This window comes from Esox lucius, chromosome 12 (assembly GCF_011004845.1).
Source record: "Esox lucius isolate fEsoLuc1 chromosome 12, fEsoLuc1.pri, whole genome shotgun sequence".
In the NCBI taxonomy this organism is placed as follows: Eukaryota; Metazoa; Chordata; class Actinopteri; order Esociformes; family Esocidae; genus Esox; species Esox lucius.
In genome coordinates this window covers 26,870,196-26,890,681 of record NC_047580.1, presented here as the reverse complement: position 1 = coordinate 26,890,681, position 20,486 = coordinate 26,870,196, and the positions used below count along the sequence as shown (strand labels likewise).

General features: G+C 44.2%; 1 protein-coding gene across 13 annotated transcripts in view; it reads left to right on the top strand.

The window, feature by feature from the left end:
- Nucleotides 1–20,486, top strand: part of hspg2 (heparan sulfate proteoglycan 2) — a 99,618-nt gene that overhangs the window by 24,659 nt on the left and 54,473 nt on the right. For 11 of the 13 annotated variants that reach the window (XM_034296093.1, XM_034296092.1, XM_034296085.1 and 8 more), the window contains exons 2-8: nucleotides 6,127–6,259; nucleotides 6,639–6,704; nucleotides 17,051–17,160; nucleotides 17,903–17,961; nucleotides 18,216–18,388; nucleotides 18,701–18,733; nucleotides 20,053–20,178. In XM_034296093.1, coding sequence (XP_034151984.1) covers nucleotides 6,127–6,259; nucleotides 6,639–6,704; nucleotides 17,051–17,160; nucleotides 17,903–17,961; nucleotides 18,216–18,388; nucleotides 18,701–18,733; nucleotides 20,053–20,178 — 700 coding nt within the window. The remainder of the gene's footprint in view (nucleotides 1–6,126; nucleotides 6,260–6,638; nucleotides 6,705–17,050; nucleotides 17,161–17,902; nucleotides 17,962–18,215; nucleotides 18,389–18,700; nucleotides 18,734–20,052; nucleotides 20,179–20,486) is intronic. The other 2 variants (XM_034296084.1, XM_034296091.1) reach the window with 2 other exon arrangements.

Sequence of the window (20,486 nt, the reverse complement as noted above, 5' to 3'; positions counted from 1 at the left end):
TATTTTAACAAATATATTGCATCTATTTCTTACAAAAAATAATTGGAAAAGGTGGTTAATTCAGCGTCTTTCATTTCTTGGTGTATTCATCAGTACAAAACTTTTTATAAAAGATTTCTCTCTTTCGATCTTTCTTGTGTGTTGGAGAGAGAGTGTCTGTGTGTAATTATTTCCCCTCCATTAGTGGTGCCTGTAGTCTCTGGGGAGAGAGCGAGAGCCGTCAGTAGTATAGCATTTGTTCCTTTCTAATCATTCCCTCTGTCTAATTGTGGTTCCCCTTTCTCTCTTCACTCACGTAGCTCTAGTCCCCATGCAAGTCCTCGCAAGCCAGGCTTATTTTGGCATGCTTTTATTAACCGTGGTTGTGGTGAGAAAGGAGAGCGAGGGGAAATAGAGGTGTGTGCCTGTAAGGGTTGGCCAGCAATGAGCAAACATCAGGGCATCTTGCCAAAGGCCACAGCCTGCAAGGTCAGAACACGTGCTTGTTAAACCACTATCACCTCAATGACACAGAACAATGTAGGTTGTCGAAGGAGCGGAGAGCACTAAAGCGCCGCCAAATGTCAGATGGAGCCTGACTTTGTGTGCTTTCCCAGCTCCTCTCCAGCGTTGGATCACACTCAACACGGGGCAGCACCACAATGAACGCTGGTGTCTGACTGGTGTCTGACTGGTGTCTGACTGGTGTCTGACTGGTGTCTGACTGGTGTCTGACTGGTGTCTGACTGGTGTCTGACTGGTGTCTGACTGGTGTCAGTTGTCTGAGACACAAGTTTGGAAACACAGTGACTTTGAGTTGCTGAGATTCTTTTGAGGAAAAGGGGATGGTTGTATTCCAGAAAGAAGTATACATTGAGAAAATAAGACGCTCTGGATAGGAGTATCTAATATATCACTTTAACATGTATAGGAAAACCCCATCTTTAAAGGCCGAAGTTGTACAGCACAAACATAAGTACAGGTAAGCATATTACATTTGTCTAGGTGTCAAGAGTGGACAACTCAATGTAGTTACAATCTCCCCAACTTGAGATTGTAAAACTGGCATGAAAATGAGAACACGCTGATTATGTTCAGCTATGCTCACCCAAACAGCTGTTTTAAACCCCTTCCCTAACCACCAGCCCATTACATTTCCTTTCAAGCGTAGGTTCAGTGAATTAGTACTAGTCTGAAATACTCAGCTCCCCGGGCTGTGTCCAATATGAACAGCTGCTCGGGGCCTTACTCTGGACACTTCCGGAAAGTTAGAAGTGTGCTGAGAAAGCAATGCCCGGCATGGTACATTTCTTTGGCGGTGGTGACGTATTGTAGCATGCAGGCATGATCCTGTGTGGAGAACTGACAGAAAAAAGGACCTGGAGGATTACAGCCGTATTGAGTATTGGGGTCTGAACCTTTTGAAGCATGCTCTACTTATGTATACAGACTATGTAATAAATTGCTTCTTGTGTATGACCCCATTGTAGCAAGCATTACATCCTGAGTGATTTAGATGGACACTTCTCTCTGCCAGTAGTTAGATGGTGTGTTATCAAACTTCAATGCAATTTTCTTTCTCACTGTTTTCAATATGTTAATTTCCTTTTTCATTGGTTGTAATTTCCACTCTGAACTTTATTTGCTTGGTTTTTGCATGTCTCATTTCCTTAATTAGAACATTGGTTGTCCTCTTTCACCAACTATTTTTAATTGATTCAATGGAGGCAATTATTGTTGCCACAGGGGGCATTGTCCCCGTTTCTAGGGTGATTTTGGCAGCAGGGCTTCCTCACAGGCATTGTTCAGAAAAAAAAAAAAACACATTTGTTGACGGCAACAACGAGTAAAATCAATAAAAAAAAGATATACCTTCATTATCATTTCTACATACTTAATATCTGGTGCAAGTTATTTATGTTTAAGAAAAAATAAATAATTGAAAAACATAAATACATCATGTTGAATGCAGGCCAGGAAAGTGTATTTTTGTTCTGTAGATTGATATCAAAGAGTGGTTGTGTGTTGAAAGATGTGTGTATAATTCCTTCCTGGTTCCATCACTTTGAATTAGACCTTGTGTGCAACTATGCATGTAGCCGAAGGACTTCTCTCATCATCCAGGTGTTGCTCAGCCACAGATTATATTGTCACAAGAGGCAGTTCTTCATTCCTGACAGGACTTTGTTCAAAGGGTTAAGCACACATAGGAAACCTAAGTGCATTTACACACACACACACACACACACACACACACACACACACACACACTCAAAGTCACACACACACACACACAAAGGAACATCCTGTTGTCTTACCCCCCTTGTCAAACATCAGCACCAGGACAGTCTGTCTCCTTTATGTCTATACTGTAGCAATCATGTTTAACAGGAATTAAACAATAGTATTTCTGAAGCACTGACTTTCTCCCTTTCTCCCCTGAACCCACTCATCACTCCGACATAGAAGACAAGACAGCTCTAGTAAGCCTGTCTGTCTGTCTCTGTCTGTCTCTGCCTCTCTGTCTGTCTCTATCTGCCTCTGCCTGTCTGTTTGTCCCTGTCTGTCTCTGCCTCTCTGTCTGTTTCTGTCTGTCTATCTGACGGTCTCTGTTTATTTCTGTCTGTCTATTTCTGTCTGTCTGTGTCTGTCTGTCTCTGTCTGTTTCTGTGCCTGTTTTTATGTCTGTCTCTGCTGTTTCTATGCTTGTCTGTCTCTTGTCTGTCTCTCTCTCTGTCTGCCTGTGTCTTTCTCTGAGTCTGTCTCTTTGTGTGTGTGTGTGTGTGTGTGTGTGTCTGTCTTTGTCTGCCTGTGTCTTGGTGCAGTATTTCCTTATCTGACTGATTCACTCTGAATTTCTATATGTTGTTAATGGAGTCTGTGAATGCAGGTCTGCTTTATCTCCTGGGTCTCTGCTCTCTCAGACGAGCTGAAACTGTGGTCAGAGAGGTGGAGCATGGGCCCCTTGTGCCTGGTAGATCTGTGCTAGGTGGTGCTGTACACAGGGAGGCATGCTGATGAGGTAGTGGTACAGTGTGTGTTTGTGTGTTTTTTAGAAGGCAGGGGCACGAGTGAGTGAGTGCGTGTGTGAGTATTGGTGTAATCATGTGTGCAGGCATGGAAGAGTCTGTCTGTCAATGTTCCACATTTGCTGCTATCTGTTTAGAACAGTTTAGAGTTGGCATTTTTTAAATCCCATGCAACATCGCCTCTCTAGTGTTGTCTGAGGAGAAATTGTTTAAATTTGGTCATGGGGAGAAAGAAAAATGCAGTTTTCTGCATGCTGCTTGTTTTGTATTCAACATCTGGACTCTGATAGTAGTCTTTATCTCCAAATGAAATGTTTTACCGTGGACTGAGGAACTGTTTATGAGAATCATAATGCTGGAGAAACACTCTTAGAAAGCTGTGACTATTAAGAAAATCCAATGTTAGAATTACTCGTTCAAGGGAATAAGTTAAGCGTTTAGACTTAAGTCACTGGGCAGATCCCCTTTATCCGGAGGCTTAAAGTGATGAGTGCGTACGTTTTCTTCCCGTGCAGCCCCCCGTTGTGGGAATCGAACCCACAAACCTGGTGATATAAACTAATGCAACTAATCCAAACGAGGCCAGCTACACTGTGTCCATGTCTGGACGAGGTTCTCATGGTCCGTTCATCCTGCAGCTGTGTTGGGGCTGACTGACGGAGGGCTGGCTGTGAGCCCCCAGAAACCTTCTCACGCTGTTGTCTCTCAGCAGGCCCGGGCCGTCGGCTGTTTCAAGGACGTGGTGGGAACGCTGGGGCGGTCAGTGTGTGTTCTGTTATTAGGAGGTTATAACAGCATCTCATGGGCATACATCTGCCCGGCCAAGTGACGGCGGCGGATCTTTGACACTTGCAGACATCCGAGGCAGCTGATGGTGCCTCTCCTCTGCTGTGAGATCTTGGCTGGGTTATTGTTGCTCACGGTGGTTTTGTGCTGTGTGGTGGGATCTTGGCTGGGTTCCTCTAACCCCTCCAGGTCCTCTGTCGTTCTGCTCCCCGCTGATGGTCATCGATTGTTCATGGAGACGGAATGTTGGAATTCTTCCCCGGTCGCACTGTAAACAACAGCTGGGTCAACGTAGAGGAGAGGACTTTTCTTGTGGCTTCACCCCTTGGCCTTACTCACCTGTCGCTAGATGCCCTGCTGAATGGACTCCTGTCCCTTTTTGTCTGGACCTCCTTTTACATTCTAGCAAGGCAAACAGTTGGCATTGTTAAGCAAACAGTGAGATTCCACCAAGGGGTGGAATGCAGTTCCTCCCCCTCTCCCCACAAATCCTGTGTGTGTGTTTGTGTGTGTGTGTGTGTGTGTGTGTGTGGTTCCCCTACTAACTAGTTAACCTAATCAGCCGTTGCCCTGGGTGGGGTGGGTTCAGGTGAAGGAGAATTGCAGAACAGCGAGCAGGGCAGGTTTATCTTACCGTGGTAGAGTGGTACTACCCCTGGAGGGTCACACTGGTCACTCCTTACATGTTAAAGTTGCCATGTGTGAAGAAGACCAAATGCTCAGGTTGATATGTCTGTGAGTATTAATGTAGCAATGAACAACAATGAATGTTGTTTACTCAAGAAAATGCCAGCTCAAATATTGCTCCAGTCTAATGTTTTTGTCAGTATAACTGTCGCCTGTCTCAAGTACCAGCCAGCATAACAGGATCAGTGAGACGAGGAACTAGAGAGTACATAGAGAGACAGACGAGAGAGAGAGAGAGAGACGGGCACAGAGAGACAGACAGAGAGAGGACCACGTCGGACCCCATCCTTCCCAAAGCAGTGGGACTGGGAAGCAGGAGTTGATCATACCAGCAGTTGGCTGGTTGGCTCCACTGAAAACAATTTGTCCAGTCAGCTTTTCTCTTTTGAAAATGGCCCGGGATTGTTGTTGCAGGGTGCTCTGTCAGTGGTGAGAGGATTTGGGAGAGAGATCAAGTTATTTATTAGCAGGAGCCATTTAAATGGGAAACTCCGCTATGATTGGGACGAGTGGAAATGGGAACTGGCGTGCCATGCCAACTGGAAATGCCCATGTTGGCATGTAGCCAAGGGAGTATGCAAACATATAGGCAGGTTTGGGCTAACAACAGGCTGGTAGAGACGGTGCTGATGTAGGTCTGGTAGTAACTAGTCTCGTTAACGCATTATCAAGGTCTTTGGATGTCAAATTAGAGGTCTTAAGTGCAAAATGTCACAATTAACTAATGTATTTGCTCCAGTAGTCCTTAAAGCAAAGCTCTCCCGGTTTTGGGGATAGGCCCTTTCACTGACTCCTGCTATACGTATATGTTTTTTCTAGCCCAAAAAGTGACATCATCTCTCCGTGATGAAGTGCTTCCTGATCGTTGGCTGAGGGCCCGTCATAAATCTCTGATTGTGGTATGCTACCCTGGACTAGGCCGTCCACCTGGGGGCAGTCAGATGTTTAAAGCATAGTTTGACAGATTTCTGTCCTCTGAACATTCTGATGCCAACCTGCGCTAATCACCGCTCTCAGGATAATGTGTATGTTCAGATTCTATGTTGAGTAATGCGCCACCAACAAAGTTAAGCTCCAGGATATTAGACCCCTTTTGATTTGCAAGTGTAAGGTCAATGCAAAATGCAACAAATATTTAATTACAGACATTCTTAAAATAATACCTTTGTCTAATACCTTTGTGTGGTTATGAGCAACTGTGAATTATATGTTAACAACTCCAAAAATAATAATGTGGTTTGACAACTGGCAGTTTTTTGTATTCTTGGTTCCTTAGTTCATTGAATGGCACATCCTCATTCACAACCATCTCATATTTACTCCACTATCTGCTGGTCTCTGACCGCTGAATAACAAATGTTAAAGCAAACAGACCACAGTGTACCTATTTCCTGTGTGACGCGCTCGTCTCGACAGGCTCTCACTGCTATCTCCTATCAGTTTCCCGGACCAAACTACTGGGTGTAACCTACCTTGCGTTCCAATTTGCACCCTCCCACCCCCAACATAGGGCCCTACCTTTGACCAGAGCAGTAGAGGGCTTTACTCCCAAGCAGTTCACAAGGGAGGCAGCTCTGGTTGTTCATCTGGAGACTTCACAGGCCCAAACCCCTGTTAATCTCCACGTCATGTTTGTTGTCTGCAGGTGGCTCAGAGCTCCAAGGTGTGGGGGGAGGTACCCCTGCCAGAGGACCTGGATTCAGAGGCTGCCGTCGTCCAGAGGTCCAAGCGGTTCTTAGACGATGACGAGGACTTCCCTGCGGACGAAGCGTCTGGAGGTAGGGCCTGGGCTCGACACAGTCGGATCTCCAGCCAGACTTTCTTTCATAGTGAGAAAGACAATCTTGTTTCTTTCATGACTTTTAATTGGGAAATTCCAAATCGTGATTACGATACTATCCACGTTGCATTTCAAATTGCCCCTGAATAGTTCTTCCAGTGACACTGCAAATAGTGTAAGCGGTTGTCCTGTAAATAGTGAGCATAACTGTCTACTGTAACTATTTCCTCCTGCATAATCCCCCGGGTGCAAGGAGGTCATTGTCCACACTTCAGATTTACAATAACATGTTCCGCCCGTTGAGTAAATTAATGAGTAGTCCTTGGTCAACCTCGCTGGCCCTTGACCTGACCACACCTCATCTACACTGTCTGCAGATCTGCCCAGTGGAGAGGAGGATGGAAGCACACCAGAACCAACCGTGATAACTGACATCACCACAAGTAAGAGCCCTCAATTTTTAACACCATGCTCTCCCTGGACGTCTAGGAAGATCAGCTGCCTGCTGGACTAGAATAGATTCTAATACACAGACTAAAACCAACACAGACATTTTCTTCCTCATGCCGGCTTTGAGTCAGTGTTCACCTTTTTCAGGACAGAGTTATTAGCTTAACTAGCTGACAATATCTCATCAGCACTTTGTGGAAACTCAAGGAACCCGGGATATCCTCAAGGAAAGCATGTAGTTCCTCAAGAAACCAGCGCTAGTCAGTGGTTCATATTCGCACCATCAATTAGCTGAGGGGTCCTTGAAGTGACCTCTTAATGTTTGAAGAGGTTTGTCGGCCTTGAGAGATGAGCGAGTTGTCCAGCGTCAGGCGGGCAACTCAGTTCATTCTCTGTTGAAGGGGTTTCAGCGGCACCTTAGCGTCCCCGCTGGCTGTGTGGAAGACATTAGTTGACTCAGTCCTGTTCAAGATGAAATTGGAGTGTCAGCTGAGAGGGATCCACGTAGCCTGAACAGAGGGAGAGGTTTGTCAGCAGGAGGAGACGGCCAGGCCATTCTCTGGCAGTCAGGCAGGCTGGCAGCACAGTTCCGTCTCCATTGAAGGTGTCTGAACGGCCCCTCGCTATCCTGGAAATCTGACTTGATCGTGTACGAGAGATAAGCTGAGTTGTTGTTATTTCTTGCTCATGTAATGATGACAGCTTGCATCAGACTTATGAGGAGCCCTCAGACTGAGCCTTTTATTTGTCTAATCCAGCTTCCAATCCCACTCAGTCCTTCGTAATGGGTTTTTAATGTGTTAGGAGACAATAAAAACAACCAACATTTAATAATATCAAACCACCTAATCCATAGGTAATGTAGGATATAGATATATGCCGGACCTAATCAGTACCTATTTAGCTATTAAGAAACACAAATAAAATAAACAGAGTATTACAAAAAAGCTAATAAAAGACTCAATAATTAACTAGCAACAACAAAAATTCTATATTTACTTTCTGCCTAGGCTGCCTCACAACGCCATGGCAACCATGGAACTTAAACGTTCTTTCAGACACTTTTAGTGTGTTGGCTGCCACACAATGGCCAGGTATTTTTAGCCTTTTAGAAATGTCCAGTCCTACAACATCACACACTGTAGTTATTGGCTGTGGATTTTCACCCCTTACTTGTGAAAACCTTTCTCTTAGGCCCTTATTTAGTCAACCTGTGAAAGAGGTCACCAGTCTTTTCTATTACAGACTGTTGTGTCATGCCCCATCGTGTGTGTGTGTGTGTGTTTACTCCTGCATATCTGTGCACACCATCTTCTGCAGAGCTGGGTCTCTGGCCATAACAGGGAGACAGAGAAGCCTGAGACGGAAACATTTCTTCCATTCTGCATTCCGTTCAATATACTGGCTGAGGTGAAAACACAAAAGCACCCATGAACAAGGAATGTAAACATAATAATACAAATTCGAAACACAAACACTTTTGTTTTCGCATTCCTCGACTCCTCGATTCTGGTGCTCCTCTCTTGTTCCTTGCTCCTCTCAGATGTTTGGATCGATGCCAACAGGACCTTTCTGAGGCATTCTGCTGTAGAGCCATGGTGTAGTGTGTGCAGATAATGTACATGTTTATATGGAGCCACCTCTCATCGGCTGTCTTTTGCCATTGGCGGACAACACTCCGGAGTCCTCTTGAGATCCTGTCAGTGGACCTTGTGTCGGATCTATATGTCGTATATATATATATATATGTGTGTATATGTGTTTTCTTTTCTCTTTCTAATGGCTTCTGGTGGTTAGTTTGTCATTGCTTCCAGATGATGTGTTGCTGTCAGGGGTGTATGGAAGATTGTTACATCATGTGGGGAATAACTGTTTTATAGGTCATTATAGGTCTGACATCAGAGACGGAGCAGCCAGGGTATGTGCCCCCACTCACTGAAATAGCTCAGCACTGAGGCATATCTGACTGGATGTCTTCGTCTATGGGGGGGGGGGTGGCACTGAAACATCAGAGGTTAGACATCCACCGTTAGCCATGACTAAGCAGGTGAACTACGGGTTGAACATACAAGCCAGGTTGAAGGAATTCCCCCTATTATACATTGACCCAAGCTATGCTGAGACCCCTGTGCGGAGAGCCCATTCACATGTAAAGGAAGAGCGAGGCCATCAGAAGTCATGTGAACTTGTTAGCTCGCAGAGTTGGCAGATTGCATTCGTCGCACTAGATATAACTTGTTTCAAGAGCTCTCATCTTTAGAATCGGGGCATAGTAGTGGGGCTTTGACCTCTTGATGAATGTGAACACCCAACATGGGGTTGAGAAGGTCTAGTTCTTGGCCACGTCCTCCTGGGAATCTTGGCTTAGTGACCTCGGGTTCAGAGCAGATTTGGCAGATAACCACAACTACACACAAGGGGTATTAGAGTGCAGTTAAAAAGTTCAAATATGTAATGTTCTCCAGTGAGATTCTCCAGTATGTATGACATCTCCTGGTATTATTTGGGATATGTGGGATCTTCAGGGATACTTCAGTACATATGGGAACTCCAGTCTCTCGGTGTCCATTTTAACCTTCACAGTGAACTTAACTTAGTGTTACACTTTGGGCTTGTTGCTATTTGCTAGTAGATTACTGAATAATGTATCCATTCATCTGACCTTGTCTGGTTCAGAGAATAGGCCTGTAATGGTAGCAACATGCCCTGGCAGGCAACAGTGAAGTTGGTGACAGCGGTGTGCTGTCATTACCGTTTCATTTTTAGATCTTCACTTGGAAGCAGCTGGTTTCCTGAGTTGGATTGGTCAGAACAGACCAAATTCTGCTGGGTCTCCCTGTACAGTGGGATGTACTGGTCCAGTCTGGGACAAACTATAAGCTCTGTTGTGTCTGCTATGTTGGATATTTCCTGATTTTCCTTTCTTGCTCTCTTGGGGACTTTGAACTGTACACCTTACATATGACATTCTGAGATGGAAAAAATTGGGACTTTTAATTTGTTGTTTTAGAGGGATGTTATTTTCAACCTTTCTTGTCTGTGGTATATTGTTCTAATTCCTTGGTCACTTGTCTCTCTTGATCTTGATATGAATCCTCTGGGCTTTTGTTTTGCATTGTCTCTCCCACTATCTGCTCTTGACCTCTGCAGCATATCTTGATACAGTTGTGTGGGGGACATCTGCCTGCCCATCTCCCATCTCTTTCTCTGTATTCTAGTGTTTCACATGACCCAGGCCCTGGCAGACATTCCCAGAGCACCCAGCCTAATGTCTATTGGCCACTTTGTATAGAGATCTCACAAACAAAGGTTAGTTAGTTAGACAGTTTTTTCACAATGCTAATTTTAAACCAGTGGGTTAAGAAGTCCTTATCTCCAGTGAGACTCCATCTGACTGCCCTTGATGAACATAGAATCACACAGAATACATTGACCTCAGTATTTAGGAATCATTAATAAATAAGTAATTTATTATTAACAGTAAGTTAAGCATGCATGCATGTGAAAATATACGTACTCCCCCGGGAATTATTTTATGTTGACAGATTACAAAAAACACATGAATGCTGTGTCTTTGCTACACTCTCACCATACTTTTTGTGGAGAACAGATGTGGAAACATAAGACCATCGTGGACATGTGTAATAGACCCTATCTGATTGCATTGCGTAGTGTGGGATTTGAAGGACAGACCACCCAGGACAGACGCGTCACGCGTGTCAGTCAGCGGTGTTGTTTGTCAGTCTGTGTGTCAGTCAGCGGTGTTATTTGTCAGTCTGTGTGTCAGTCAGCGGTGTTGTATGTCAGTCTGTGTGTCAGTCAGCGGTGTTGTATGTCAGTCTGTGTGTCAGTCAGTGGTGTTGTTTGTCAGTCTGTGTGTCAGTCAGCGGTGTTGTATGTCAGTCTGTGTGTCAGTCAGCGGTGTTGTTTGTCAGTCTGTGTGTCAGTCAGCGGTGTTGTTTGTCAGTCTGTGTGTCAGTCAGCGGTGTTGTTTGTCAGTCTGACTCGGCTCTCAGATAATCACAGCAACACGGAGCCGGGGGGGACACAGTGACAGCTGCAGTTATTTTGGTGAGCTCTTTGTTTATCGTCTCTGGCTTCTCAGAGGTGGTCACTGGTCACCCTCACTGACACCCAGCGTCACTGAACTGTACAAGGGAAGCAAAAAGCTGAGCGGAATACGTTAGAGGACGTTGTTAGAGGACAACGCAATGAGATACAATGACTCATAGAGAGCAACTTGGCATCACTAGAAAGATTATGGGAAAAGAAAACTGTTGGATTGGATTGTAGAATGGCACTGGCAGTGTGAGAGCAATCTTATTTAAATGAGCTCAAGTCTCGTTATCCATGTCATCGCAAGGGCATTGTTCTGAGTAACTCTCAGTGTTAGTATGAACGCTCTTACTCATCCACTCCATGGCTGAGTCCTGGATGCTCCTGCCATCTGTTTTTCTAATAACAGTTCATGTTGCCTTGGAGAAGTGGACTTTCCCTCTCCTCATTAGGGAACACTGCCTCAAGAGATTTACACAGTGAGAAAATACACCTCACAACGTATTTATAGTAGAGAATGGTTACAAATTCCTCTTTCTAATTCAATTACTATACTGATAGCTTTTGAGAGGGAGAGGTCACTGATATCAGTTAATTATCCTCTGTTGTCAATAGCACCTGGATCCAGATCTCCCATGGTCTGGCTAGTTACTCAATTTGTCTCCTAGATAACACTAGAGATAGAAGCTTCCTCCAGTGCAGTTTGTTATCATAGTGTATTGTTAGACATGGTTTCCTGGTCTACGCTTATTATGTTACCAACCCATAATTCTCTTGGGATTGAAGAAACATCTAAAGCTTTTACTCCAGTTCTTAAAAAAAAAAAAAGGTTATATCTAAAATGACCCAAAAAAGGGAAATTCTATCAGTCTTTGATCTTGTAAGTCAAATGTTATATTTTCATTATTCCTTCCTTCTTTTGTTTCAGTGAGGTAGTCTGTGTACAGCCAACAGCAGTAGCCCGATACTTAAAAGGAGAGTCTGGTCGCTAAAGCTCACCGCACATCACTTTTCTCTCTAATGGTAGCAATGATTGTGACAAGGATCACATCATTTCAGTAGCTCTTTCAAGTTGTGCAGATGCTTCATTTACACTAATTTGGTTGGGTCCATGTGAACTGGACACACCAGAGACCCTTTAACCTTCAGATAAGTGGGTGTGACAGTTCTGTTTCTAAAAGACCCACTCAGGAATGTTATGCCCTTTACGGAAGACATCTTTCTGGTTTAGATCTGTTCTTACCTCATATCAACTTACAGTATGCCAACTCATATTGTACAGTCTTTTTCTACATTAAAATGTATACATTTTCTCACTGAGCAGGTAAGATGTATACATGCATCTCTATAGAAAGGTCTTACCAGATACTTTACCTCAAACTCCCTTTCAACAGACTTTTCAGAACCTGCTCCTCAGAGGAACCATAACCAAGGTGATGGAAAAATGACTGAGTCATCAGAAATAGGTCCAGGTCATTGATGCCTTTTCCATCCTAATGGTAACAACAGGAAGTACCAACGCCCATTCGAAACCCCCTTTATTACAGAGTGGATCTGCCAGAGCAGGCTACGTCCCAAGCGGCAGCCTTTTCCCTTTAAACTGCACTCAATAGACCAGGGCTCTGAACAAAAGCAGTGAGCTAAGTAGAGAATAGTGTGTGCTTTGGAACACATGCGCAATGTGAAAAGCAGAGAGTGGTGGGAAGTGTTGGAGGGGAAGTGTGTCCCGTCTGAGGGATATCCTTTCGCTCCAGTCACATCACAGAATAACTCCCTAAGAGAGTGAAGAATGCAAAAAACGCCTTTTCTTGTGTTTCTACCCATTATTCATTTATGCACTGGTCATTAATTATGACAGTCAAACTGTGAAGGAGTGTGTGAATAGACATGCATGCCCAATACGCAGGTAATTAAAGAGACCCTGCAATAGGCTACAGTGCTGTACAACTACCTGGCCTTTTTACCTGAACCATCAGGCATCAGTAAATGGCTATTAGTGTCAGAGAAATGAAGCATTGTAGACTTTGCAGCTTTTTATAGTGTACAGCTCCGTGTTGTGATCTGAGAATCCCTGAATGTTTCATTTCACTGTGTATGAAGTGACTTCTATGTGGCAGGTGAAGACAGTGGAATAACTGCAACTGTGTTTAATAAACTGCAAATCCATTGAAACATTCAAGTCACGGTGTCCTCTGCACCTGCCTTATTATATTTTCAAATTGTCCAAATTACAAAAGAAAAGCGTAACTGGGGTAGTTATTTGTTTGTACCTCTGATAGTTTGGTGAGATAATATTCAGAAACAATCTGTGATTTATGTCCCCCTTTAATGCAATGAGCAAATGCTTATGCTGTTATTGACATACTATACATTTAGATTATTTATCTCTCAGGAAATTGATGGTTGGCTCTCATTTGGACTTGTTTCTACCAGGTGTTTCCACACTGTTCACGCATTCATATTCACAACATGCCCACCCTCTTTACATTTCATTCAATCTTATAAAAGGCCCGGGGTTTCTTATCGCTCTGTTCTTTCGAAACATTAATTTCTATTTTTCTTTTTTGGCTCACGCTGTTTTTGTCCCCATATGTCCTTGGCTGTCATTTTTTTGTTTATTTGTTCCTGTTGTCGCCTTTGAACCGTGTCAACACCACTCCCATCTCACAAAATGCATTTTTGCTGTTCAGTCATGAACAGTCACAATCACGTTAAGACACATCCTTAGGCTTGTGGCATATGTTTCCCTCATTTTAGGCCGTTGGTGATGTTAATTAATGTTTATTAATGTTAAATTATTTGCTTCTATCCACTTTTAACTAACCAACTAAAATAAGTTTTAGTTGTCACTGAAAATGTTATCTTTTACTCAAGTCGTTTAGTTCCAACACTTAGCATGACTGAACAGATTTGTGGATTGGTCAACCCCCAATGATGCAAACAGACTGTGATCGGACCTGCCTATGACTAGGATTTATGCAGAGACTGGAAAAAAAAATAGGATGGAAAAATCCATCGATGAAGTCACCCCATTGTTTCCCGGGTAAAGACTCATCAGCACATTTGAAGTTCAGTGGTCTTCTTATCTTTTGGCCTTGTTGCTACATAGATGGGAAACAGTTTTGAGCTTGCTGTAGGAAGTAACATTGCAGGCCAGCTCAACGGTGCTCCCTTCTACCACAGTCATTAGCAACAAAACCCATCTGGTGGAAGGTATGAAAGTACTTGCCATGATTGTGTTGAGCATTTCTTTACAGAAAAAAAATGCTATATCACCATACAAAAATCACCATAGCCCAGTTTACTTTCATTGTGGTTCTTGCTTCCAGGATGTCCTAGACTAGCCTTGAATCCTGAATGAGAGGGGGGGGGGGGGGGCATGTCTTCCCTTGTTTTATGTGAATATTCTGAACATTAAGTGGAGAGACAAACAGTGAGTACATCTTGGTATTGACCCAGTGGTTTGTCTGAAGTTGTCTTTGACATTTACATTGTGTGCTTGGGTAGAAAGCATGAAAGAGGCTCCAGCAATACTGGAGACAGAAGTCATTCCAGTATTGTAAGCCCCTGATTGTGAGGCCGTCTATTCTTCAGAAACAGGCTATTTGGCTGACCACCAGCAGTTGGGTTAAGTAGCAGGAGTTCCCTGTTCATAAAATCCAAAGGGGAGAAAGGGTCCCCCAGCTCTACAACACACTGCATTGTCCCTGAGGAGAGAGACGGAACATGCTCTGATACCTCTCCAGTCCCTGAAGGGTAAAAGTACTTAGGCCTGCCTTGTTCTGATGGGTTTGAGCTCTCGCTCGCGTTCTCGTTCTCCCTCATCCTCTACTGCCCCCCCGCTCTCCTTACCTCTCTCTGTTTCTCCTCATTCCTCTCTGCCATCCTGACGTTGGCGTTGGCGGTGGTGGGGAGGACAGAGAGCAGGGGGTTGAAGGTCGGGCTGAAAGCGGCTGGGCTTTAAAGGCCAGGCTGGCCGCACGGCTCAATCAGCTCTTTGTTTCCTGCTACAGGCCTCAGTGTGTGTTCAGAGGGGGCTTGGCCCATCTCACAAAGCCGCCACAGTTCTGCTGCATAGCTTTAATAGCTAAATACGTTTATGAATTAACAGTTTGGAATGCCTATTTTTCCAGGCTCTTTTTCTCTCCCTCGGTTGCTCTCAGCGGGCGGTTTCTTCCTTGGTGGTGCTTGACAGGGGATTTCTAATGATGGAAGAACTGAGTGTTTGGCAGAATGCTCCTCTGACAGAGGAATTGAGGAAGGGAGAGACCGGGGGTGGACAGAGAGCACGGCAAGGAGCACTTGCTAGCATTAACGGGACAGCCCAACGCTATATTCAAAGGGCAACGAGTGCACCCGACAGGCCATGACATGACGTCCAAGCAGTGAGCTCAGAGAGGTTGGGACTAAAGTGTGTGTGTGTGTGTGTGTGTGTGTGTGTATGAAGTGAAGAGATTAGCTGTGGGCCAATTTAAGCTCTTTGATGGGCCCTTTTGATGTTGCTTGTCTGGTTAAATTGTACAGTGTAGCCCCACCCTCGGCCGTGTTCATGCCAGTCTATACTGCTGCCTCTTCTTTTAGCTCATTGTTTAGAGACTGATTTATGTTCACACTGACAGACGGAGCCCTCAGGGCCTCAACGTGTGTGTGTGTGCGTGCGTGCATGCGCGTGCGTGCGCATTGTTCCCAAGGCACTATTATTTTATAATTTATATTTATCAATCAGGCGTGCCAGTTTAGGGTTAAAGAAAATATTGAAATTGAGGGGCCCATAGAGAGGACTATAGAGAGGCCCGTAGAGAATGCAGTCGATTAAATAATAATGGTCGTTTTAGAGTCTATTAATAAAACAGGAGGGTGAAAAGCAGTACCTATTTACAGATTCACACTCCTGCACTGTCTGTCTGCTTGATCGTAGCAGCGTGAAAAACACTTTAGTGACTCAGGAGAGGATCTTGGTGTCTCTCCCGGGATATCATGCGGGGTTGATGTCCTGGAGGGCAGACGGTCTGTTGTCAGTGTGGTGGGACCATTTCAAGTCCTTGTTGATGTGTACGCCCAGGAACCTGAAGCCTTTAAAGGTCACTACAGTGACCAGTGGAGATGTGTCGGGGAACTTGCTCCGCCTTTTCGTCCCCTGAAGTCAGGTCCTTCATTTGTCCGTGTTATAGGATATTTGCCGTTCACCAGTCCACTGACCTGAGGCGGGGGTGAACAGGAAGAGGAGAAGAGGGATGACCACAAACCTGGGGGGGAGGGGTGACTGGGTGAGGAAGATGTAGAAAATAACCATAGAACCCCCCCCCCCCCCCCCAAAGGTTGATATTCACATGAGTATGCAGTCAGGCCTGTTAAGATTTCAGTACAACACATTAACTAGCCATATGCAATCACTGCATCTGCAGACAGTAGAGGGAAGGAAAAGAAAGAAGAAATACATAATAGAAGAAGTGTGTTGCGTTGTCTTGAGGCCCAAGCTCAGGGTAAGCTCACATAAAACATGACTCGTCAGTAGGTCCAGGGCACACAGCAACCGACTGAAAGGAAGAGCACAAATATTGACTTCCTTCCCCCAGCCTGGCCCAGATCAGGCCGAGGCCCAGCTGAATGGAGACTGGCAGACGTAGGCCAGCTCAACTAGGTTGGCAGTGGAGTGAGAATATGGGCGTGCTGAGAGAGGGCCCGAGTGTGCTATTTAAAGGGTCTGTATTTGTGAGTGGTGTGAGAGGAAATGTGTGTATTTAAAGAGAATGGCTATGCAGTGAAATACCCCCTATTACGGATAATGTAATAATGAGACTAATTATTTGTTTGTTACAGTGTAATTATACCAGGGTGAAATTTTCCAGATGTATTGAGATTATTGTTGTATGTGTTTGTTGACAACTTGTCTGCAAGTCTAGCTCATGTGTTTTAGACAGAAAGTGTGTTCATGTACATCTAACTTTAACTTGGCTCTTGTTCGATAGTCTGGTGTGTGGTGCTGTGCTCAGTTCTAGTACAGACCAGAGATGAGATATGGAAATAGACCCAGTCATTTGCGCAGTATGAATGTACCCACAGTTATGTTTGTTGAGATTCCTTCTCCAAAAGCTTTTCTGGGGTTATTTATTCCCAAACATTATCCAAGTTTGAGTTTCAGTTCATTTAGAATAATTGCAACTCAAGAGGGAAATCCCATATAAATGTGGCTCTGCGTACATCTCAACTTGCAGAAAGAAATTAAATAAAGGTTCACTTAGATGTGGTTATTAACTGCTTTCTCTCACTTATTTTTTTAAAGCGTACTACAGAGCTCTGGTGAACTTTACAGACTCCATCGTGTATGGGCCAGAAATGGAGGACATCTACTCAACGTCTTTCCAGGAGATCTCGGACGCTGTGGTAGACACGGTAGGACTCTTTCAGAACCATATTCTTTATACTGGCCCTGTACGTGTTAGACCTGTCCCAATAGGTTGTGTCTTATTTTACTAGGCAAGTTGACTGAGAACACTCATTTACAGCATCGACCTGGGAGCTATCAGGTGTAACTGCCTTGCTCAGACACAGAGCCACACATTGTTCACCTTGCTGGCTCTGGGATTTGATCTAGCAACATTTTGTTTACTGTTCAGATGCTTTAACTGCTTGGCTACCTGCCACCCCATAAATATACTGAAGGTACTATACCCAGTAGGTCTATTCCTCCCTTCTCACAGGGGCTGTAACTTTTACACAAGCCAGGCCAAGATTCTCACACCTTGCACTCCACTGCTATGTAATGTCATGTCAGAAATACTACTGTACAATATCCTAATCCTAGGATATTGTCTTTTAATGGTTTCTACAGTTACCTTTTGTAAAACCGTTTGGGGTAGATTTTTGTCAGGGATGTTCTTCAAAATAATGGTTCTTTGAAGAACCGTTAAACAGAGTTCTGTGAAATCGCGTGTTCAGTTTTTCCTAAAAAAACTTGAATGGGTTCCCCCAGACTTTCAATGAAGAACCCCTAAAGGATCTTCTAAGATACTTTTTCTTTTTTTAATGCAAGTTTGAATATTGGTTTGGAAAACTGTTAAACTTGTTAAAACACGTTGACAGAAATGCATCTCTTTTCTTGTTTTCACATGTTTTTTCCCCCTCTCTTCCACAGCTGGAGTCAGAATACAACAGGATCCCAGGGACCCAGACTGTCAATGTGGTCCTCATCAAGTAAGATCCCTCCTCACCTCCAGCTGCTGTGAACACGACGTATTTGACTCACTTGGGTGTAACCAGGCTGATCAGTAAACCAAGCGCGTACTGTCTGACCTGTCAGTTTCCCGGGGCAAACACTTACGCTTCGGTATAAGAAAGCCGAAGACAGCCTTCGAGCGTTTTTAAGCCGAGCGTAATTCCCCAATGCGTTGAACAGGAGCCTGGAAACCTCCGTGGTCATCCCCCTCCCTCTGTTCTGGTGTGTGTAGGAAGATGCTGAGGCAGGATGGGGTGGATGTGTTCGTTGAGCTCGACGTGGGCTCCGACTACAACAACAACGACAACCAGATCCGTAACGTGCTCTATGGGGTGGTGAAGGAAGGTACCATCGCTTCCTATGTCACCTCGGTCCAGGGCTTCCAGTTCAGACGCCTGGGAGAAGGTAAGGACACCAGGCAGTTGAGGGTTTCTCCACACTGCCCAGGATGCTTGGATACATGACCAAATCTATGGCATCATTGTTAAGATGTTGTCTCATAGCAATAGTATTTATTTTTGGTTCATTATATCTTATTACAATCTTTCCGTGAAGCTAAGCCAGCCAGCCCAAGGCTTCATTCAAGAAAGGGCTAAGCGATGTCCTTTTTTCATCGTTTTTCTTCATTCAGACATACTTCTGTCAATAAAGCAATTGAAATGTGAGGAGGTATTTGGGTCTTAGGCTGTGTCCCTAACACGTCTCTTTGGTTTCTAGCTCAGCCCCCTGTGAGAACCATGGCTATGCCAGGTTTGTACCATCATGCCAACCTGGGTTCAATGCTATTGGAAATAATTTCAAGTCCTATAGCTGGGTTTGATTGAGCTTGCCTGACTTAATGGAGCCAATGGAATAGTCACAAAAGAGGAAAGCCCAACTCTCTGGCACTCCAGGCAGGCTAAAGGAAATGCTAAAAGTATTTGAAAGATGTTGAAGATGTGATTTGAACCCAGGTCTGGTACCGTGCACATTGCATGGAGACAATCCATGCTGCTGTATGAAAGACTGTTCTATAACTTGTGGAGTATGCAGTTATTGTTTGTTCATAATAGTTTTATTGGTTTTCTAATTAATTATTCATCAAAACTATAATTTTAATGTAAAGTCTATAGTTGACCAGATATACAGGGTGGTGATAAAAAAAGAAATACTCACAATGACACTGTTTCTGAATGTAGGTGATGACAAAGATGACTAACATGTCAAAAGCTTTTAAAAATCTGTTATAGCGGTGGTATTCGAACTGTTTCTGTGGGGTCCCTATTTTTCAGCTAGAATATCTCACAACCATGCCAAATCTAATAAAACAACGTAACAATTTGTACATTTCAATAATGTAAATACGTAATATAATAAAATCATCTCACTTGAAAATAACCCAAGAAATACATTTTTATGTAATGGTCATCTTTCAAAAATGTTTGTATATTAACAATTACAAACAAATCAGCACTTAATTTTAAATTCCCCCCAAAATAAATACAACATATGATATAACATTTAATATGAATAAATAATTTAATATATAATATTTTTGACCCCAACATTGAATACCGCTGTTAAGTTGCAGGAATGCTGTGCATGTGCACCTAGACATGTTTTGGTTTGACACTGCCCAAGAGAACTGTGGAGGTTTGTGCATGGCATGAGTTTGGTTGTCCTTATTGCTTTTGGCCTGCAAGTCACGCAAAAAGATATTACTATTTACTAATCAGCAGACGTCAAAGTGCCTATAGTGTCAGTCTTTAGAGTTTCTACGGAAGGATCTCCAGTACTGTATGAGGAAGACCATTTCCCTGCCATGGTAGGGTACAGTCAACCTGTAGACCGTACCCAATCCCCAGGGTCGCTGAATGACTTGCCGGGACAGGAGGGTCATTGGTGGCTGGTGAAAGGATGGTTCTTTGTAAAGAGATTTTATCACATTTCAAGTGACACCAACCTCCATCAGGCAGGGCCTCTTGTATTTGACCTTATCTGAACCGCAAGCTTTATGTTGTGTGCTGGCCATTTAGCATGCGTGTCTGACCCTTGAACCCCCCCCCGTGCCCCTCCCTGTCTCCCGCCAGTGGTCCCCAAGCCTCGGCCTTGCATGCAGGATGAACATACGTGTCTGGATGGGGGCTGCATCCCTCTGGAGTACCTGTGTGACAACAGGCCTGACTGTAATGACATGAGTGATGAACTGGATTGTGGTGAGTTGTGTTGGTGTGGTGACGGACCTGGACTCATGTGACTGGATTGTGGTGAGTTGTGTTGGTGTGGTGACGGACCTGGACTCATGTGACTGGATTGTGGTGAGTTGTGTTGGTGTGGTGACGGACCTGGACTCATGTGACTGGATTGTGGTGAGTTGTGTTGGTGTGGTGACGGACCTGGACTCATGTGACTGGATTGTGGTGAGTTGTGTTGGTGTGGTGACGGACCTGGACTCATGTGACTGGATTGTGGTGAGTTGTGTTGGTGTGGTGACGGACCTGGACTCATGTGACTGGATTGTGGT